Below are 22,650 nucleotides of genomic sequence, written 5' to 3'. Positions count from 1 at the left end.
TTTCTATCTCCTGTCAAAATGTTTCTCTGAAACCGGGTGACGATCCATGACACATCTTATTTTCTCCTTATTCTTTCGTGGATACTGGGTAACATTGGTGGGTCAGCATGTGTCGTCCAAGCCAAACTGTCCTCAAACAAAGTGACTTACAAAGCACAATTAAGAGTTAACTACATTACCTTGGGTGTGGAGTCAAAAATAGGCCGGACTGAGGAAGGATGGCAGATTGACTTGCTTAGGCATGTTAGTGAACTGTATGGGTTTTTATGTCAATTGATGATAGCGATCATGGTCACTACTACTGAGATTAATTTTCCAGTTTAACTCATTTAAATTTTGGCAGCTGCCACTATGCTATTTGAATCTGTCACCCCAGAGCATTAACCTGGGCCTCTGGGATACCTGCCCAGTGACATTACCACTATGCCAGAATCTCCTCAGAAAACCTGAATTATTGACTCTTTCTCTCGCCAGAGGTTAGCAACATCTATACCCATTATTTTCTATTTTTAAGGATTGCATTCTTTCCAAGAGCTGCAACAGATCATTTGAGAAAATATGGCAAATGCATCGCAACAATCCTCTCTCTTTTCATCACTAACATTTTTTCCTATCTCTGTCTAGTCTTGTATATAATTAAAAGTTACCACAATTATAGCTTTGTCACTAATATACCCCTCTAAGTTCTCTGAAAATTACATTCTTGATTTATTTTTCCCCTCTTGATGAGTTAGAATGCATTTATGGAAGCATTTCCAATCCTATCACTTTACTTAGCTCAATTCCAAAGGAATCTCTTTAGACTACTTCTCAATTTAGATCCTCTCATTCACATTCTATAATATGGTCTCTAATTAAGATAGCGAACCTTGCTCACATTTTTCCTTACCTATACAAGAATATTTTAAATCTCAACCCAGTCAAAGCTCAGGCATTAGTATTACAACATGATTTTCTATTTACATCAGTCACAATTACCTCTCCTGCTCCCCATTCATTAATATAATTTCATTTCAGTTTGCATATTAATATTTTATGACTTTTGCTTCTCCAGGTCTGTTTCTTCATCATTACCATATTCTGTTTAGTCTCTCTTTCTCCTGATACAAATAAACTGAAATCTCTCCCAAGGTGCTTGCTGCTTTCTTGTTTTTCACCTTTCCTTGCTCTATTCAGTTAATCCCTTTGCTACAGTTCCAGCTGCATGGATTCTCATCACAGTTATGTTCACATGAAGGCTGCCCCACTGATGGAGTCGGATCTTCCTCGAAAACAACACGGTGGCCTCCAGAGATCCCCAGCATCAGGCAATTCAATTCAGTCTGCATGATATCTGCAAACAGTTGGTGGCACTGCAAAGTATATGGACCCAGACAATATTCCAGCAACAGGACTGACGACTTGAGATTCAGAATTTGCTACTCTTCTAGCTGAGCTCTTCACATACAGTCATAATACTGGCATCAGTCAACAACATGGAAGATTGCCTAGGTACATCCTGCACAGAAAAAGGTAGAACACATCCTCCCAGCCAAATCACTACCCCATCAGTCTACTCTCAAATCGTTAGTAAAGTGATGGAAGGTGCCATCAATAGTTCTATCAAGCAGCACCTGCTCAGCAATAGCCCGCACAGTGACTCCCAGATTGGGCTCCACCAGGGTTACTCAGCTCCTGACCTCATTACAGCCTTGGTTTAAAGATGGACAACACGTGTTCAGCTGCTGACCTCCCTTTTCTGCCCAGTAAGCAAACACCGTGGACAGTATTTACCTCTTCCCAATTGTTAGGTATTAAGCAAAGAACAGCATGGAGGAATAGCACAGGATGGGAAGCAATGGCCTAGTGTTATTATCGCTAGACTATTAATCCACAGACCATGTTAATGTTCTGGCAAACCAGATTTGAATCCCGCTATGGCAGATGGTGAAATTTGATTTCAATAAAAAGACCTGAAATTGAGTGTCTAATGATGACCATGAAATCATCATAGATTGGTTCACTAATGTCCTCTAGGGAAGGAAAATATCCTTATCTGGTCTTGCCTACTTAAGACACCAGACCTGTGGCAATGTGGTTGCCTCTTAACTGGCCTCTGGGCAATTAGTAATGGACAGTAAATGTTGGTCTAGCCAGTGTCGCTCTCATCCCATGAATGAATTAAAAAAATGGTATTGACCTGCCCCTCAAAAAGGGGATTTTCCTAAAAAATACTATGAATTAACTGATATCCCATGATTCTGTTATTTTTCCAGTTTGACGACACTATGATAAACCTGGATTTAATCATATGATCATCTGAATGCCAGAATGGCTAAATACTGCCCTCTGCTTTTCAGTGCATGATACCAGACCATACAGTTCTGAACAGGAGAGAGCTCATGCAACAAGAGTGTCAAAAAAAGGGAAATTTAGCAGTTAGGAGATATTGCGTGAAGCTCTGGTGTATCTTCAGTAAATCACCAATTCAGATGTGGTGCAGATGGAGGTTATTAGTGTGAACTTAAGTTACATTTAATTGAGCAACTTGTCAAGTTCAAATAAATCTTTTATTTGATGTAAAGAAACTTGAATTTTATTCTTAAATTTAGGTCTTGCAACTGAATGGATTTGGAAGTGCATGGAATAGGCAGAAATACTGAAAAATTGCCAGCTTTTCCAGTTATGGAAAGAGCAGATTTTTACTGAAGGATAACCTGAAATAACGTGCATTCATGAGCAACACCTTCAATGTTCAGAAAACTGAATGTCTTCCTAGATGTTCAGTCTAGAACATTTTTAGTGACAACATTTTAAAATACACATTGGGCCATTTCAACCAATCCTGAAGCAGTAAGTTGTGAAGTTTATTTGAATTTGAACCAAGAGACATACTTCAGCTTGTTATTTCCGCTCTGAGTAGAAGAATAAAAATACTTAGGCAGAGGCAGACAGATGCAGGGTTACTGAGAAGTACATTGGAAAACATATTTCACCAAAGCCAAGACATGCGTCAACACATTCCCTCCTTGGGTGGGTATTATGTTCTTGTTCGCATTCTCGTTTTGATCTCCCCATGGGGCCCTGGCTGGCCAGACTTCCCATCTGTAGTTTGATGCACAATATTAACTGTATTATCTTGTAGCTGTTTCTAAATGTTCCAATGAATTGCATTATAATGAGGGATGCCACCTTATTCTGAGTTTTGCCCCATGGTCTGAAACAACACAATAGCAGTGTTGTGTGAACAGTTCACAATCTTCTGCACTACATAATGACTCAGACACCATAGTCAAGATCACTAAGCAGCTAAGTCTATGAGTCATACTTATGAGTCTGACCTGAGGCTTTAACGACAATACATTCAGGTTCTGCTCAAAAGGGCATTCCAAGTAACTAAAGTCATGGAAACAGCAAATACAAGACTGCTGTCTGATAGGGATATGTTCGCACTAATTGGCCTGAATCGCAAAATAAAGTAGAACAAGTAGGTGACCGAAGAGGAATATTTGAGATATAGTGCTTACATATTTATGTTCACTTTAATCATAGAATCAAATAAGCCTCACAGCATGCAAGCAGGCCATCTGGCTTGAGGTCCACACGAACCCTCTGAAGAGCATCCCAGCCAGACCCTATACCCTACCCCTATCCCTATAACTCTGCATTTCCCACGGTTTATACACCAAGCCTGCTCACCTCTGGATACTATGGGCAATTTAGCATGGCCAATCCACCTAACCTGCATTTCTTTGGACTGTGGGAGGCAACCGGAGCAGCCGGAGGAAGTGCACGCAGAAATACGGAGAATACGCAAATTCCACACAGACAGTCACCCAAGGCTGGAATTGAACACAGGGTTGAGAGGCAGTAATGCTAACCACTGAGCTATTGTGCCACCCAAGGTGGCAGAAGAAGAAAATAGATTTTCTTAAAAAAAAAGTACTCTACTGATCAAAAAAAAACTTGAGCAATGAAAGAACCTTATCTGGGTTAAATGGAGGGTTCGGATTAGGGTTACAACTGTAAATCAACATACACAGACTTGCACTTCGTTTCTGCAGTTCCATGCAGAACAATGGGCAGCAATCATAAATCAACAATAAGTAAACACTGAAATTGAAATGCATTTCTATAAGGAATACAACAATTATTGCAAGGTCGATTATGGCAAACAGAAAATAAATGGCAGAGTTTTTAAAAATTAGAGTGGGAAAAGTGTGGACAGTATCATTCCAGAGGGGCCTGCATTTGGGTCACTCTGGTTTACGTTATATATTGTAATTTGGCATAAAATAAATGGAACAATATAAAAGTACGCTGATCGACGCAGACTGGGAAACAACAAATTCTAACAAAGTTTATGGAAGACTACAGGTAGTGCAAGAGCAGGGTGAACAGGTTGGTATCAGATGCAGGTTAAAGTTGAAAATTGTGGAATTTTTGGAAGAGAGGTTATAATGAATTAAAGGAACAGAGATTTAAGTGTACACATGCTCTAGCCATTGTGAAATGTTATGAGTGTGGATATAACGTCATGTGGATTTCACTCATCAATGATGTGATACTAAACAACCAGCACTTAAAGTGGTCACAAAAAGAATCAAATTGTAGATAGAAAAAACTAAAATATCAATTTTCACAGAATGGATAGAATACCAAGTTCTTTGCTACAGAATAGCTGTCCTGAGAAGAGATTGTTAAAGGATTTGGGATGCAAGCAGGAAAGCAGAATTAAATCAAGCGACCTTCACAGGCAACAGCAATACAGATTTGATGAGCCAAATATCCTGGTTCTGTGCCATCCGACAGAGCGCCACCCGCAAACAGCTGTACTTCCTGCACAAATGCCGAAGGAAACAGGTACTAGCGAAATGTCTTAAATACAAATGTCCCCTTAACATCCCACTAGCCAAAAGGATAGCAGAGCAAAATGGCCACAGAATGCTTAGAGAAATGATTAATGATGCCCACAACGGACTTTGTAAATACACCAAGAAATTTCATGCCAAAAAACTTTACTCACTAATGCAACAGACCATGAATGGACAGACACAGTACAACAAGCCATGGACAATTACACAGCAACAAACATAGAAAATGAAAAAAAAGACCTGCAGAAAAAAGCTAGACAAATGTACACAAAACAACAACACAGACAACACAGAAACATGGATAAAAAATCTTATTTGACCAACCCTTAACAAAGTTAGTCAGCCTTTCGTCATTGTTAAAATGCTCCATCACAGGCAAAGTCCTGATGAATCTCCTCTGCACCTCTCCATCGCAATCACCTCCTTCCTGTATGATTATAGGTTAGATTCCCTACAGTGGAAACAGGGCCTTTGGCCCAACCAGTCCACACTGACCCTCCGAAGAGTAACCCACCCCCCTCTGACTAATGCACCTATCACTATGGGCAACTTAATATGGCCAATTCACCTGACCTGCACATCTTTGGACTGTGGGAGGAAACCCACGCAGACACTGTGAGAATGTCTGTGTGGAATTTGCAGTCACCCAAGGCTGGAATTGAACCTGGGATCCTGGTGCTGTGAGGCAGCAGTGCTAATCACTGAGCCACTGTACCACCGGGCATTGTGGCAACCAGAACTGTTTGCAGTACAGAATTGTGGCCTGTAAAGTTCTGTACAGCTTCAACCTAACTCCATGCTCTTATCATCTATGCCACAACAGATAAAGGCAAGTGTCCCATATGCCTTCTGTATGGGACACTTGCTACCTTCAGAGACCTGTGGACAAGCATCCTGAGATGCTTCTGTTCCTCTGGACTTCCTAGAGTCCTGCTGTTGATTGAGTACCTGCTACTGGATATTGAGTACGTTATTATTAATATGGTATTTACTCTGGAACATTTAATTAGGTAGAACGATTCATCTGACAGCTCTGACAGTAAAGACTGAGAAGCATTCAAACACAGGGACATTATATCCAAGTTAAATTCTGTCCGTGGGAAAGGTAACCACAGGGCTACGTAGTGCTCCATACAACCAGATAAAGTAACAAGGGTTAAGCCTGTCTGTTTCCTTGTGCATTACTTTAGGAATTCACTGTGTTCCCAGTGTTCCCTTGTGAAATCAAAGCTTCATCTCTAACTTTGAGCATTACAAGCAATTCGCACACATTAGAATAAAGGGGCAAGATGTCAGCCAATCAGCCCATCAATCTTATTCTATAATTTAGGCAGATCATGCCTGCACTGCACCTGAACTCCATATCCCTTGATACTCTTTCTCAATGAAAATTCCAATCGGCCCACCATCCATAGCCACATGGGAAGAGACTTCTTAATTTCTACTACAATGAGAGAAAAAAAATTGTTCTCTGTTCCAAATGGCCTCGCTCTAATTTTAAGATAATATCCTCTTGTTTGGGATTTCCACCATTAGAGGATACTGTTTGTACATTCCTTTCCCAATGAATATATTACCCTTTTAAATACCCCAACTAGATCGCCTTTCAGTCTTCAGTCACTGGAATTCAATGACAGGTAAAGACGCTATACAACTCTGGCTCTACCACCTCCCCTTTGTATCAACTCTCTTGAAACAGTGGCCAACATTTCATTGGCCTTTCTGGTTACTTTTTACACCAGCATCAAGCAATTTGTGTACATGACCATCCAAATTCATTGTTCCACGAAAGCTATCAGTGTTCATCATTCACAAAATGACAGGCTACTATTATGGGTATTTATTAATTTCTAGCATGCCTTTACCTACATTCATTGTTTTCCTTAAGAGGGTTCCTTGCCATTACCCCAAGGCTGAGCTCAAAATCCAATGGTTATGATTCATGTCACACGCAGCAGTTCTCTTGTGCATAGAAGCCATATTTCAAAACAGTGTACTTGTAGACTAAAAGTGTAGCTACTGACTGGAGCATCATCCAATATTCCAGCTCAAATGGTTTATTCTGTGCGGACACAGGAGTGGAATTATGATGTCTACAATTTGACATACCTAGTTAAACCATCAAGATACTGGAATCTTTGAACTTGAAGCATTCACCCATTAAGGTAAGTAGTATTCGTATTTAATTATGCATGGGATGTGGGCAAACTTTACTGCCCATCCTTAACTACTGGTGGACTAAGTGTTGTCAGGTCACTTCAGACAGCAGTTAAGAATCAACCATATTGCTTTAAACCTGGAGTCACAGAGGTCATATTGGGCAAGGATGCCAGATTTCATTCCTTAAAAAGGGCATTACTGAAATAGATGGGTTTTATGACAATTGATGATAGTTTCATGGTTCCAGATTTTATTAAACTGGACTTAAATTCCAACCCACTGGGATTTGAATCCAGGGCCGCAAAGCATGAGCCTGGACTTCAGAATTACTAGTCTAGCGACATTACCAGACACTACGTATGCAGAAAAATGAACTTTGTAAAAAGGTTTTCTTACAGAAATACAAATTTGATTAAGAGAAGAGGTGCTAAAGATATCATAATTCACCTGCCAACACGCTTCAACCGTTCAGAGCGGAAATTTTCATAGTGTAAATCCTGGGTGACTTCCTGTAGATCCTGCATGTGCGTCCTGAAAGAACACAGAAAAGGTTTAAAGATATAATTCTACAAAGTCAATTTGTTTCTCTTCCTCTTTATTGCTTTTATATTTTCAACCATCATCTTCTGAAAATGGAGTGTCTTGCTGGTGGGATTAGTGGAGTTTCTTGGACACACTAATCACTTAATTATGTGATCCCACATTGTCAATCATGTCAAATTACAGAATTTAGGAGCCACTCAATTGTTAAGGGTCCAACTCTGTCCATTTCCAATGCTGACAAGTTTGGCACTTTCCTGAAAGCATCAAAAATAGTAAGAACTGCAGCTGACTCTTTCCCAGGCTTGATGTAGTAAGGCCAGCTGTATTGCCACAATGCATGAAATCACCAAAACCACGCTGCTGAGGATACTCTGCTTTGACCTAATGCAGATCGTCAGAACATGCTATAGCTAAGGATGGCACTAGAATAATTGCATTTCTTCGAAGCAATAGTTCAGTCACAGGTAATGCTGTAGAAGCCTCTAAATCGAAGAGTCCGTGCAGTAGACTCACTAGGGTGATACGAGAGAGGCAAAACTAATTGCCTTAACAAAGAATCTAGTTATTGAATTATTCACATGGCATTCAGATGTTTAAGATTAGATTTAACAGAGTATAAGCTCTGATAAGCAAGATGTAATTTAAAATTACCACAGGAAGGAGAGGCAAAATGATTTTTTTTGTGCCAAGAGTTGTTAAAAGAATCAATGCTTTGTGATAGGAGTGGCTGAGATCAAGGCCACTGTCCCTTTGGAAGTGATGAAATGGTAACAGGGCACTTGGAAAATCATAATATGATTAGAAAGAATCAGCAGAGTTTAGGATGTTTGACAAATCTTTTTATGACATGTAAATAGCAGGGTGCTACATGATGCAGTATTTTTGGACTGTCAAAAGGGAGTCAATGAAAATTTACCTCATATTTATAAATATGATAAGGGCTGATGGGATTAAGAGTAACAGCATGGATTGAAGAATGGTCAATGATAGAAAAGTGAGCAAATATAAATGTGTCTTATTTATACTGGTAGGTTGTTACTCGTGAAATGCTACAAGCATCAGTGCTGACAACTTTACTATTTACATTACATTATACATACGCTAGTGATTTAGATGAAGAGACCAATTGTAACGTACAACCAAAACAAAGAACTGTGGATGCTGGAGATCCGAAACAAAACAGACATCGCTACACAAACTCAGCAGGCCTGGCAGCATCTGTGGGCAGAAAACAGAGTTAATGTTTCAAGTCCAGTGATTCTTGGTTACCAGACTCGAAACATTAAATCGTAATGGATCTCAGCTGTTAAGAATGGAAAGTCCATTGGGAAACTAAGCTGTGAAACAAAGTCTGCACAAAGCTATCAACAGGATAGGAGAGAGCTCAGGGAGGTGGCAGATGGAGTATAATCTGGGAAAATGTAGGAATATTAAACTAATCTCACAAAAGTAGATAAATGTTTTAAGTGATAAACAAGCATTAAATATTGGCACTCATAGGCCTCCAAGTGCCCATATACAAAAATATACAAGTACAGCAAGCATTTAGGAAGACAAATCATATCATATATTACAAGTGGGTTGAAATAGGAGATTAAGAAAATCTTGCTACAATTGCTTTGCTGAGGCCATGCCCAAAATACAGTAACAGTTTTAATTTCTCCATAGAAATGAGGAGAAAGGAGGGTAAGGGTTCACTAGCGTTATTATTGGAACAAGAGAGTTATCAGTGAGGACAGATTGAGTAGACCGTGCCTATGCATCCTGGAGATGAGAAGAATATGGGAAGATCTCACTGAAATATTCAGTTTCTGAGGGATAGATGGTGAGGTCCCATGGTTGGCAAGTCAAGAATTAGGAGACATCATCTCCCTTAGTCATTTAGGACTGAGGAGAAGAAATTTCTCTGATATGGGGATCTTTGAAATTCTCTATTATGGAGAGCTCTAAATACAGGTCTAATGAATATTTTCAAGAGTGAATTTAACAGATTTTTTGACTCTAAAGGAATTAATGTACATGGAACCTAGAGGAAAGTAGAGTTGAGGCGACGACGAAACTCAACCATGGCATCATTGAACGATGGAGCACACTTGAGGAACCAAATGGCCGACTCCTGCTCCTATTTCTTGTGGCCTTTTGTAGAAGGGTTGATAAATGTTTGAAACAAGTGGTACAGAGTCATGGGGAGATAGAACATAACAGTAAATAGCAGATACAGGCTAAACCAACTAACCTCCTTTCATGCTGTAATTTGCTTAAAGGTGCCTGATTCGATCACTCTTTTCACAACTGCTACATCAAACTAGTAAAGACAACAAACTCCAGCAGTGAAGGCAGATTTCCCCTTGGAGAAGGTTAGTAAGACAACACGGTGAAAGTGAGGACAGCAGATGCTGGAGATTAGAGAGTATGGTGCTGTAAAAGCACTGCAGGTCAGGCAGCGTTCAAGGAGCAGGAGAGCAGATGTTTCTGGCAAAAGTCCTTCATCAGGAATGGCCTCATTTCTGATGAAGAACTTTTGCCCAAAACATCGACTTTCCTGCTCCTCAATGCTTCCTGACTTGCTGTGCTTTTCCAGCACCAAACTCTTGTCTATAAAGACAACACCCCACCTGTAGTCATGCTTATACCACACACCTCACTTTCACTTTCCTGAAGGGCTCATTAAAACTCAGAACTCATTTAAGCCCTTTTTATGCATTCCTATTTGTTCCATTAGTTGATCTGTTACTCCAAAATAACAGAAAACTCAGAAACCACAAGACACCCAAAATAGTTTCATAAATCTTCCAGAACTCCTTTACAAGCTTAAGCCAACAGTATCCATCCATAAGAGTTATCTCTCCTCCTCAATAACACTGCTGATATATAGAATAAAAATCTAATTGGTAAAGGCACTGAATGGGAATGCAATAAAAAAGAAAATATTTAATAGCATGTGTTTATGATTCTATCAAGTACTGGAAAAATGAGGGTAGTAAAACTTCCACTAATTAAGCATCCACAGAGTCTGCATCAGGCAAATGCTGTTGCTCATTACCAAAAAACTCAGAAAATATTGAGCAAACCCACTATCAAGTAATTTAGTAACTTCTTACTCTGTATCAGTCACTTGTCCTGCTAAACTGAAACAGTCTCAATTAACATTTGCACCTTATGAAATTGCAAAGATCTTAATGATGAAATTATGAATGCAATTGCGAACAGACAGTTGACAAGTCAATATTGTAAGGATTACCACTGACCAGAAAGTTACCTGGACCAGCTTTATAAATATTGTGACAAAGGAATGAGGGAACTTAGCACAGTGGGAATTCTGTGGCAAGTAACTCACTCCGTGACTCTCCATCAAGGCACATTTTTAAAAAAAAATTGAGATATGATATGGCCAGCATTTAATGTCCAACCCTAAATGCCCTCTAGACCAGTCACACCCACATCCAGTTAAGAGTCAACCACATTACTGTGTATCTGGAGTCACATGTAGGCCAGATCAGGTAAAGATGGTAGATTTCCTTCCCTTAAGGATAGAGTCAGAGATGTCCAGATTAGATTAGATTACTTGCAGTGTGGAAACAGGCGCTTCGGCCCAACAAGTCCACACCGACCCGCCGAAGCACAACCCACTCAGACCCATTCCCCAACATTTACCCCTGCACCTACACTACGGGCAATTTTAGCATGGCCAATTCACCTGACCTGCACATTTTTGGACTGTGGGAGGACCCTGGAGCACCCAGAGGAAACCCACGCAGATATGGGAGAATGTGCAAACTCTACACAGTCAGTCACGTGCGGTGGGAATTGAACCCAGGTCTCTGGCGCTGTGAGGCAGCAGTGCTAACCACTGTGCTACCGTGTCACCTGTACAGCACGGAAACATACCCTTCAGTCCAACTTGTTCATGCTGACCAGATATCCCAACCCAATCTAGTCCCACCTGCCAGCACCTGGCCCATATCCCTACAAACCCTTCCTATTCATATACCCATCCGAATGCCTCTTAAATGCTGCAATTGTACAAGCCTCCACCACTTCTTCTGGCAGCTCATTCTATACATGTACCACCCTCTGCATGAAAAAGGTGCCCCTGAGGTGTCTTTTATATCATTACCCCTCACCCTAAACCTATGCCATCTAGTTCTGACTTTCCCAACCCAGGGAAAAGACTTTGTCTATTTATCCTATCCATGTCCCTCATGATTTTATAAACCTCTATAAAGTCCCACTCAGCTTCCGACACTCCAGGGAAAACAGCCCCAGCCTGTTCAGCCTCTCCCTATAGCTCAAATCCTCCAACCCTGGCAACATCCTTGTAAATCTTTTCTAAACCCTTTCAAGTTTCACAACATTTTTCCAATAGGAAGGAGACCAGAATTGCACGCAACACTCCAACAGTGGCCTAACCAATGTCCTGTACAGCTGCAACATGACCTTCAAACTCCTGTACTCAATACTCTGACCAATAAAAGAAAGCATACCAAGCACTTTCATCACTATCCTATCTGCCTGCAACTCCACTTTCAAGGAGCTATGAATTTGCATTCCAAGGTCTCTTTGTTCAGCAACACTCCCTAGGACGTTAGAATTAAGTGCATAAATCATGCTAAGATTTGCTTTCCCAAAATGCAGCACCTCACATTTAACTAAATTAAACTCCATCTGCCACTTCTCAGCCCATTGGCCAACCTGATCAAGATCCCTTTGTAATCTGAAGTATTAGTGGACCAGATGAGTTTTTCTTTAACCCAACAATCAACCCTGTTTTCATGGACAGAGTAGCTTAGCTTTTTTATCCCAGACTCTTATTGAATACAATTGTCATCATTTGCCATATCCCAGAACATCAGCCTTGGCTTGGGATTACTAAACCCAGTGCCATTACCACTTCTCTTCAAGAGTGTGAATATGTTCCACTTGTCTGGATGAGTGCTGGTCCATCAACACTCAACACCATCCCAGATAAAGCACCCAAACCACCATCTTCAACATATTATTACAACACGGAGGTCGAATCTCTCTGTTAATTTATACCAAACACCCAGGAAAGCTTGCCTCGCCTCATAATCTGTTAAGAAAGTGTGAGAGAGTGAAAGAGAACTTCTAAATTCCACTACTCAAAGAAAAACAAAAAATTATTTTCCTAACAGAACACTAAACAAAATTATCAACAAACTGAATTCTTTCCCCTAACTGAACACAATTCTATTAACTTAATGTTCCTAAACACACTTATTAAACATTACATTAACTTAACCTCCAGTCCACATGGTCTGTTTTCTCCAATGTTTTCAATCTTCTGTCTGCTGATCTGTGTTTTCTTCTTTCATTTTACTGCTTTTACAGGAAAAAAGGTACGTTTTGATAGGCAGTTCCTTCTTATTTCTTTGGAGTGTAGGATATTAAGATATGCAATTAGCACTCCGGCTCTACAGCACTACAGCAGTTGCTCTGACCAATTTTCAAAATGCCCCCTTTCTTTAGACCCCCAACATAGTTTCCTGTCATTGGTCCAATGTTGCCAAAACAATAAATTCCAACATGATTGGGTTTCAGTATCCTGGGCATTTAAAGTAATTGATTAAATTTGAATTGTTGTCAAAACAGCATCCAAAACTCAGGTATCCCTTTAATAGCCAATTGTTACATGTATCTATTTTAGAACAACCCATCTCCCAGCCTTTCCATTTGGGCAGCTGAGCCTGCATTTTAAGTTTACTTCAATATTCAGAAAACACTACTTTGAAGTAAACATAGATGGTTTCCACTTCACAAAAATACACTCCCTTCACTAGAAGCACAGTGGAAGTGTACACCATTAACAAGACATGCGATAGTAACTCACCAAAAGTAACTCCTTCCAACAACACCTTCTATGCCCGAGACTGATACCACACAGAAGGGCAAAGGCAGCAAATTCAATGGGAAAACTATCACCTCTATGTTGCCCTTGCAAACCATCCAGACTTGGAACGATGCCACTGTTCCTTTACTGTCAGTGGGTCAACACCACCCTACTAACACAGCGACTGTCCCTAAATCTCAAGGACTGCAACAATTCAAGGTGGCAGCTCACAATCACCATCTTAAGAAGAACTAGCGATAGGCAATAAATGCTGGCCTATCCAACATCCCATGAATTATTTTTTTAAAAATTACTGCTTAAAAAACTGTTGAATACTTAGCTTTAGCCATCTGCCAAACTCAGGTACTTATGTTCTAGTCCTGTGTAAATTGATGACTACAACCCTGAAAGCCACCAGGGGGCCAGCTAATCCAATAATTCACAAACGAATGCTAGAAATGGAGAAAGTTAAAAATCACAGAACGCCAGGTTATAGTCCAACAGGTTTATTTGAAAGCATTAGCGTTTGGAGCGCTGCTCCTTCATCAGGTGGAGCCACTAGTGGAGTTCACAATCACCTGAAGAAGGAGCAGCGCTCCGAAGGCGAGTGCTTCCAAGTAAACTTGCTGGACTATAACCTGGTATTGCGTGATTTTTAAACTTTATACACCCCAGTCCAACACCAGCACCTCTAAATCAGAAATGGAGAAGAATTTCTCCCAGCAATTTCACAGCAACACTTAATATATGATCCAAAGTACCCAAATTTTAGATTATCTGCAAGCTTTATTGGTAGTTGGAGACCTACAGGAGGATCAGTGAATTTATTCCAAGTCAGTAAAATAGGTTTCCTAGAACTAAGCATATTAAGTGGATTCAAAGCCACTCACTGATCTTGTGCCAATCTGTCTTTTGAGGCCTCTTTCAAATTGTCCAATCAAGTAGCATACTTGGAAGAAAACACTTCAAAAGAAAAGTGAGTGCATGACTGGCCTGAACTGCCTCCACAGTTCATTTCTGAGCTAAAGCCAAAGGCTGCTTGAAGCAGGCACTTGCTGCTCCACAGTTACACCCACCACCGACAGAGGGTACTAATTCACCACAGAAATTGTGTGATAGCTGATTAATCTTCAATTGAAAAATTTAGGAATGCATCACAAAATCAGTTTTCCTTCAAATTCTGCAAGAGAGCCGACCATTTAAAATGCAAATTTTATCAATGATGGTGCAGAAACAAAGAAATAACACTTTTTTTTGTCCATTTTCTATCCCAAAGGCCTGCTTCCTGGCTAGTTTCTATTCTGCTTGCATTGTTTACACTTATGCCCAAGACTCAGCAAGCTCTTTCAGGCCATTTTACCCCAGAAGGGATCATAGTATTCTCACCTAATTTCCATATATGTCTATTTCTAGCAAGGGTACTCAATAACAACTAAGAATAGGAACCCTGATCAAATTTTCAAGGATACAAAGGACATTGAGGTCTAAACGCTATTCTGAATGCTATGAGTAATTAATTATAAACACAGGATCAAATCAGGGAATTTCCTATTTTAACGATTCTGCTACTCACTGGAAAAGTTTGCAAAAGAAGTCTACTGTAAGAAACAGATACATCTCAAGGAATAACACTTCAGGTAAAGTTGAAGTTGCAACATTGTAATTCCTTCCTACATTGTCACACCAGCACCATGACAACAATCTGATACTTATATTCTCCTCATGATAGAGGACGGCTATTAGATACAAGGTTACGATGAATGCCAGTTTCTCCCACAATACAATACAGTTCACACCAACTGATCTGCAACACATGTGGCAACCTTGAAATGTACTGCTGCATATTTTCCTACAGTCAAAATATTTAGAGACCCCAGCAGTCAAAGTCGACAATTTGGAATTGATGCAATTTACTCAATATATGCAGTAAAGCCAAAAAAGTAACCAACTAACGATACTTATGGCAAATGTACTGAGGCACACCATGATGCTGCATAAGAAACTGTTTTGAACAGCCATGAAATTAAAGTATCATATTTTTGAAAAAAAACTCAATTTAACGAATCTCAATTTAACGAGGTGTGAGCAGCAGATTAAAACTGTTTGAAGAGCTGACATTGACATGTGGTTCTGATTTCAGCCAAATATGGGGAAAGTAAGGATTGCAGATGCTGGAGATCAAGCACAGTAGGTCAGACAGCATTCGAGAAGCAGAGAATCGACATTTCAAGCATAATACCTTTATCAGGAAATTTCAGGCATAAGTCCTTTAAGAGCTTAGGCTTGAAAGGTCGAACTTCCTGCTCCTCGGATGCTGTCGGACATACTGCACTTTTCCAGAGCTCCACTTTTCACCACATGTCAAATAGGTGAAAAAAAGAGCCCCAAAAAGCTAACATGCACTCTCTTGATAACTGACACCCACAGTAATGGCAAACTGTTAGTGGTATTTGGTTAATTTCAGCGGTCTCCCATAGTATGCATGGGTGCTATTGGGTGGTGTGAACTGCATTATCAAGCATGATGCTTGCACTAACACATCTAATTTTTCATGAGGACTGCAGTATAACATTAATGTTACAAGGCTCCAAAAACGACCAATGCATTAAACTCAAAAATCAGCTGGAAAACTGAGTGCCTAGCTCACAACAAAATGAATTATATATCCAAAGCTTTTGGTGTACAAGAGAAGGCCGCATTACCACTGAATGTCGGTCTCAATTACCCAGAGTAAATCAGTCAAAATAGGCACAATGCCAAATTTCTAAGCCTCACCCAAGCATTCAATTTGCCCTTTTAAAATCCACATATAACTGACCCGCAGCTAGCCGACTGTAGATTTCTTCTGAAAACCAAGTTAATCTTTGTATAACTCAACTTGAAAATTACTTCTCTCAGTCATTTTGAGTTTAGGGCTGCTGAATACATTGTTTTTTTCTGCTCATAGTTTTTTTTACAATTTTTGTGAAATGCTTTTTTAAAGTTCGTTCATGGGATGTTGGCATCTCTCGCTGGGCTAGAATTTTGTGCCCATCTTTAGCTGCTTTTGAGAAGATGGTGACAAGCTCCCTTCTTGAACCACTGCAGTCCAATTTGTGTTGGTAATGCGATGAGGGCAGGAGTTCCAGTATTTTGACCCAGTGACCCCAAAGGAATGATGCTAAATTTCCAAGTCAGGAAATCGTAGCTTGGAGGGAAACTTGCAGGCACTCCCATGTATCAGACTTTATCTTCTAGGTGTCAACATTTGTAGGTTTTGTAGGCACTGTCTAAGCAGCCTCGGTGCATTACTGCAGTACAGAGGAACCTTGATTATCTGAACAACACGGGCGGGAAGTATTTTGTTGGATAATTGAATGCTGGATAACACAGTTTAGCCAAGCATCAGGACCTTGCCGGATAATCTGAAATTGGGAGAGTCGAATAATAGAGGTTTCTCTGAGCATTGTACATACTACTGTTGAGCTTTGTTGGTGGAGGGATCGTATGTTTGTGGATGTGGTGCCAATCAAGCAAACTATTTTTGCTCTGGGCCGTTCAATAGCAATCCCCATTACATTGATATTGGGGAATTCAGCAATGTTACTGCCATTAAATGTCAAAAGTAGTAGTTTAGAGTCTCACTTCTGGAGATGGCCAGTGCCAGACACTTGTGTGGCATGAATGTTATTTACAACATGTCAGCCCAAATCTAGACCTTGTCCAGATATTGCTGCATTTGGACATGGACTGCTTCAATACCTGTGGAGTAGCAAATAGGGCTGAACATGATGTAATTATTGGTGAACATCCCACTTCTGACCTTCTGATGAACAAAAAGTCAATAATGAAGCAGCTGAAAACAGCTGAGCTTGGAAACTATTCTGAGAATTCCTGCAGTGACATGTCAGATTAAGATGATTGACCTTCAATGGCAACAACCATCTTCCTTTGTGCTATATAAGACAAAGCCAGATTTCCATTGATTCAAAATTAGTTAAAAGAAACATCATGGATGAATTAACAACAGTCTAGAGATTAATAAACTTAGCACGTTTACTATAAATATTTAGTATATGCATATAAATGAAGAGTGTACATGTGTGAGAGTATGAAACAGAGAGTGACTTGAAGGGGTTTGGTACAGAGAATGAAGTGATGAAAGCACCTACCCAAGAAAACTTCCAAAATCTGACTCATTGACTGAATAATACAGAGTAAGGAAAGGTGATAGTAATCAAATCACATGGACAAAAGAACGAAAAGATGTTAAATGCAAGGTAGTAATCATGGAAGAGTTTTTGACCAAATCAACTGGCTGTGAAAAATTGGCCTTGACAGTTTGAATGATGGTATTAGACTAAAAATTAGCTGTTCAAGAAGAATGATTAATGACAGAATTTTAATGCACATAAGAAAAGTATTGAAGTTGATAGGAACAGAATTCACAAGAAAATATTCTTGGTTGGTTGGGTTTGGAAATTTAGGTGGTAACAAGTCAGTTAAAGAACAATGTGGTGAGATGATGTGAAAGAATGGGAATCGTGCGCAGATGAAGTATGGGGCACACCAGACACCAGCCTTGGGTGTGGAAAAGACACCGAAATGTACAGATAAACAAAATTTTCAACTATTGTTATCCCTTAGAACAACATGCATCCTTCCTACAGCTCCATCCTAATTTCCATAATCAGCTTTCCCTTTCTGCCACAGCACCAAATTAATCATGTGTGATGAACAACATTCTCTCGATTCTGGCTACAGTTTCTGTGGACAGAGCATTTAGCATACAATGAAACATTCAAACTCAAAGCAACAGCAAATTCAAATAGTATGAATTTAAATCAGACATCAGGAGAGGAAGAGAGGGAAACAATATGATAGAGCAAATTTTTCCACTCCAAAATCAAATTAACCTGTGTGTAAGCAAGGTGGCTCACTCACGTTCCATTTAACAGCACTCAGTTACAATCAGTTAGAATTCTGGTTGCACACAACCAGAGTTGGAATTCAGATTGCAAAGTCTCATTATAAAATGCTTTTTGGAATGGCTTACTTAGTTTGAAACAAACGGTGAATAGCTTTTACCTTGACACTGCAAAGAGACTGAAGTCAAAATATCAGTGCATTGTGCAAGCAAACGTATTGTCAAGATTTCTGAAACATACATTTTGCATGCGAGCTGTCTCTGCATAAGGATCATTTCCTTGCAATGAACTAGAAGACACCACTGGCAGTGCCTCTTTAATCACAGATATTGTAATATTGTTTATGTGTCATGCAATCCCGGAAATGAAAGAGCAGACACACTAATAGCTCATTCAAACTTGTGTTCTGTTAAAGTGCCAACTGGGACCAGAAGCAGCAACTGGAATTCTATGGCTCTATGCAGCAGCACTTCAATACTTTACCGTTGCAGCAGAGCACATCGTTCCAGCAGGATCCTACTTACTATCATATATGCATCTGCAGCTGAAATAGTTTATTTTGACAAAGCTTTATTATTGGTTCGGTGGTTGTGTACTGCAGATTCTCAGAGATAGGATTTACATGTATTTGGAGAGGCAAGACAGATCAAGGATAGTCAGCATGGCCTTGCACATGGGAAATCATGTCTCAAACTTGTAGTTTTTTTGAGGACATGTCCAAAACAACAGATGGGCATAGAGCAGTAAACATTGTGTACGTGGGCTTTAGTGAAGCCTATAACAAGGCTCTGCATGATAGACTGGTTAGTAAAGTTAGATCACATGAAATTTGGGAGATCTTGCCAATTAGATACAAAATTGGCTTGACAGTAGGAGACAGAGGGTGGTAGTGGTGGACTGGAGGCCTGTGACCAGTGATGTTCTGCAGGAATTGGTGCTGGGTCCACTGTTGTTTGTCATTTATATAAACAATTGGGATGAGAACTTAGGAGGCATGATTAATACGTTTGCAGATGACTCCAAAATTGGTGGTATAGCAGACAGTGAAGGAGGTAATTGAAGATTACAAAGGGATCTTGATCAATTGGGCCAATGAGCTGAGGAGCAGCAGGTCAATTCTAATTTGGATAAATGACAGGTATTGTATTTTGATAAAGTGAACAAGGGCAGGAACTTTTGGTAGTTAATGGTAGGGCCCTGGGTGGGTGTTTTCAAACAGACACCTAGGACTTTAGATGCATAGTTCTTTGAAAGTTGTGTCACAGGTAGACAGGGTAGTTAAGAAGCTTTTTAGCACGCTTGCCTTCATTGCACAGACCACTGAGTATCACGATTGGAATGTCATGTTGAGATTGTACAGAATGCTGGTAAATGGAGTACTGTGTACAGTTCTGGTCGCCTGTAAGAAGGATATTATTAAATGGAGAAAGTTCAGAAAAGATTTACAAGGTTGTTGCTGGGACTGGAGGATTTTACTGATAAGGACAGGCTGAGACTTTTATCACTGGAGCACAGGAGGTTGAGGGGTGACCATACAGAGGTTTATAAAATTTTAGATAAGGTAAGTAGCAAAGGCCTTATCCCTAGGGTTGGGGATTTCAAAACAAGAGCGCATTTTTTAAAGGTGAGAGGAGAAAGATTTAAAATGGACTTGCAGGGCAATTTTTTAACACACAAAGTATGTGGAATAAATGGCAGAGGAAGTGGTAAATGCAGATACAGATACAGTTAAGAGATATTTGGACAGGTCCATGAATAGGCAGGTGTTCGAAGGATTTGGGCCAAATGCAAGCAGTGGAACTAGTTTAATTTGGGAAACTTGGTTGACATGAACAACTTTGACCGAGGGGTCTGTTTCAGTGCTGTATGATTCTGTGACTGCATGGAAGTTGTGGTACAAAGTGTATCATTGCATTAATGACAGATACTTACACCAACATTGTGCGGAGTTTGAGAAAGTCGTTATGTTCTGGGTTTTCCACTTCAACCACTCCCCATGGATACAGGCGACCTCGGATCTTTTTACCTTTCACTTCAATCAGCTGGTTGGAGCCAATCACAGCAAAGGGAACGCTGGCCTAGAAGGAAAGGGATCTATTGATCTGGTGGGCATTCAAACAAGATTAGGCCATTTAGTGCCTTGCAACTATTATTTCAAGAATTTGATTACAACGGATGTTAATTCAATCAACAGTCATGGTTCTGCAATACACAAGATTTGCCAGCCTGTTTTGAAGTACACAATCAGATGAAATTTTCTGACCCTATCAAAACCTCTAACCATATACAATATGGTTAGATAACCCTTTAAATCTTCTACACTCAAGGGCATAGTATGACTGTAAACAATGACTGCAGATGCTGGAAACCAGATTCTGGATTAGTGGTGCTGGAAAAGCACAGCAGTTCAGGCAGCATCAGAGGAGCCATAAAATCGACGTTTCAGGCAAAAGCCCTTCATCAGGAATACAGGGCATAGTAGTCTATTAAATATGTCCTCAAATGTTAGTGCTTTAAATCCTGGTATCTCTCTGTTGAACCTGCATAGCACTCCCTCATGCATGTTTCTATGCTGTACAGCATAGTTCAGGATACAGTACTTCGACTTGATCTAGAGTAGTAGATCTTTTTACAACTCTGGATAGCTTTGAAATATTTATATTTCATTGCCTTTGACATAATGGCAAAACAATCCATTACCCTTTTAAAATATTGCATCCATTTACTAGATTTTGATGACTTTGGTACCTGGACACCTAAACTTTTCTCCTTACCCCTTGGTTTGAAAGGTTCAGTACAAAACATATAACTCATACCTAAAAGAGCAGCAAGTTGTTGTCAGACTGTGCATGTGAAAACTAAAATGAGAAAACCTAGGGAATGACCAGGTTTTCTGACTGAAAGGATCCCAACAATTAATTTCTATCTGCCAAGCAGGAGCTTGATTGATCCACTGTAAATTGTTCTCTACAGGCGAGTTGATTCCATTTCCGTGTGGTATCAGCAACACAATATAAGGATCTGCTTGCCTCAGTGGAACTAACTCAAAAATACAGTTCTACACTTCCCCCAAAGACTCCATTCTCTACACCCAAATGGAACTTTGCTCCACTTCATTCAAATTTGCTTCCCACCTTGACTGGGCCTGTCTGCTTCTACAATATGGTAGTTGGTCACTACCAATTATTTTAGTGTCTCACCTTCAGAATCATGGTCTGCTCCTTGAATTCTTCATCTTCATCAGAATCTGCATCTGGAAGCTGGTAGATTCTGATCCCATGCTCAGTGATCTCATCGAGGATCTATGGAACAAATTACAATTAGAAATCCCAGGATGGGTCAAATAAACAGCTTGCAAAATTTCAATTATTATGCAGATTACTTCAATATTTAACAAGAGAGCTGCAGTTACAGAAGTTGAACAGTAAAACTATTTATTGCTACACATAAGGGATACCAGGCTGGCTCATGAGATGACAATAATTGTAGAATCATACAGCATAGAATCATACCATTTAACTCATAATGCTGGCAATTTGAAATGTTTTCAATTAATCTCATGCCTTTCCACATAGCCCTCCAGATTTTTGTACTTAAAGCATGTATCCAATTACCTTTTGACAGTTACAACTAAATCTCCATCCACCAATGTATCCCAGATCATAATTTTACTGCACAACTAAAATTCTCCTCTTTGGTTCTTTTACCAATTATTTTAACTATCTCTTCCGGTTACCAATGGCCCTCTTTACCAATGGGAAGTTTCATTTTATTTACTTTATTGTAGGACCTAACATTTGAACACCTTTATTAAAAACCTACCTGTAAGCTTTTCCTGCATTAAAGGATAATCCAAATTTACCTTCTTAAATCACATTACACAAGTGAAGTACCATATCCTTATAATAATCTACTCTGCGTCCACTCCCAAGTCTTTGAAATCATAAAATGCGAAGTCCAGAATTGGACACAATGGGGATAATTTTAAACAGTTCAAAATGGCTCAGGTGGGAATTCCGTGCCTTTGGCCCATTATTCTTTAATACCTTTGTGTAACAAACAAATTACTTGAAATTTGCACATTCAAAAAATTATTCATATTTTGAAATTTTCTGTCACCCTCCTTATGGTTGTCATGTGCTCTGAAAGAGAGATTTTGCTGGCTTGAGAAATGTGACATTAGAAGGCTTGGTTAGAGCAACAACTCATGCTCAGTACAGAAAATTGGTCTTTCCTATTTGTGACCACTATGGAACTGAAAAAAATTGATACTAAAACCTCTCTAAACAGTTCACAAGGTAAAATGTTTGCATTGTAATTTCTTTTGGCTGCACACAGA

General features: G+C 39.7%; 1 protein-coding gene across 2 annotated transcripts in view; it reads right to left on the bottom strand.

The window, feature by feature from the left end:
* Positions 1-22,650, bottom strand: part of LOC140487838 (septin-2) — a 129,483-nt gene that overhangs the window by 27,318 nt on the left and 79,515 nt on the right. For both annotated transcript variants that reach the window (XM_072587134.1, XM_072587135.1), the window contains 3 exons: positions 21,512-21,613; positions 20,244-20,389; positions 7,461-7,544 (listed from right to left, as the gene is read on the bottom strand). In XM_072587134.1, the coding sequence (XP_072443235.1) occupies positions 7,461-7,544; positions 20,244-20,389; positions 21,512-21,613 (332 nt within the window). The remainder of the gene's footprint in view (positions 1-7,460; positions 7,545-20,243; positions 20,390-21,511; positions 21,614-22,650) is intronic.

This window comes from Chiloscyllium punctatum, chromosome 17 (genome assembly GCF_047496795.1).
Source record: "Chiloscyllium punctatum isolate Juve2018m chromosome 17, sChiPun1.3, whole genome shotgun sequence".
Taxonomy (NCBI): Eukaryota; Metazoa; Chordata; class Chondrichthyes; order Orectolobiformes; family Hemiscylliidae; genus Chiloscyllium; species Chiloscyllium punctatum.
The sequence above is the reverse complement of the archived record's forward strand: the minus strand, read 5'-3'. Positions and strand labels throughout refer to the sequence as shown.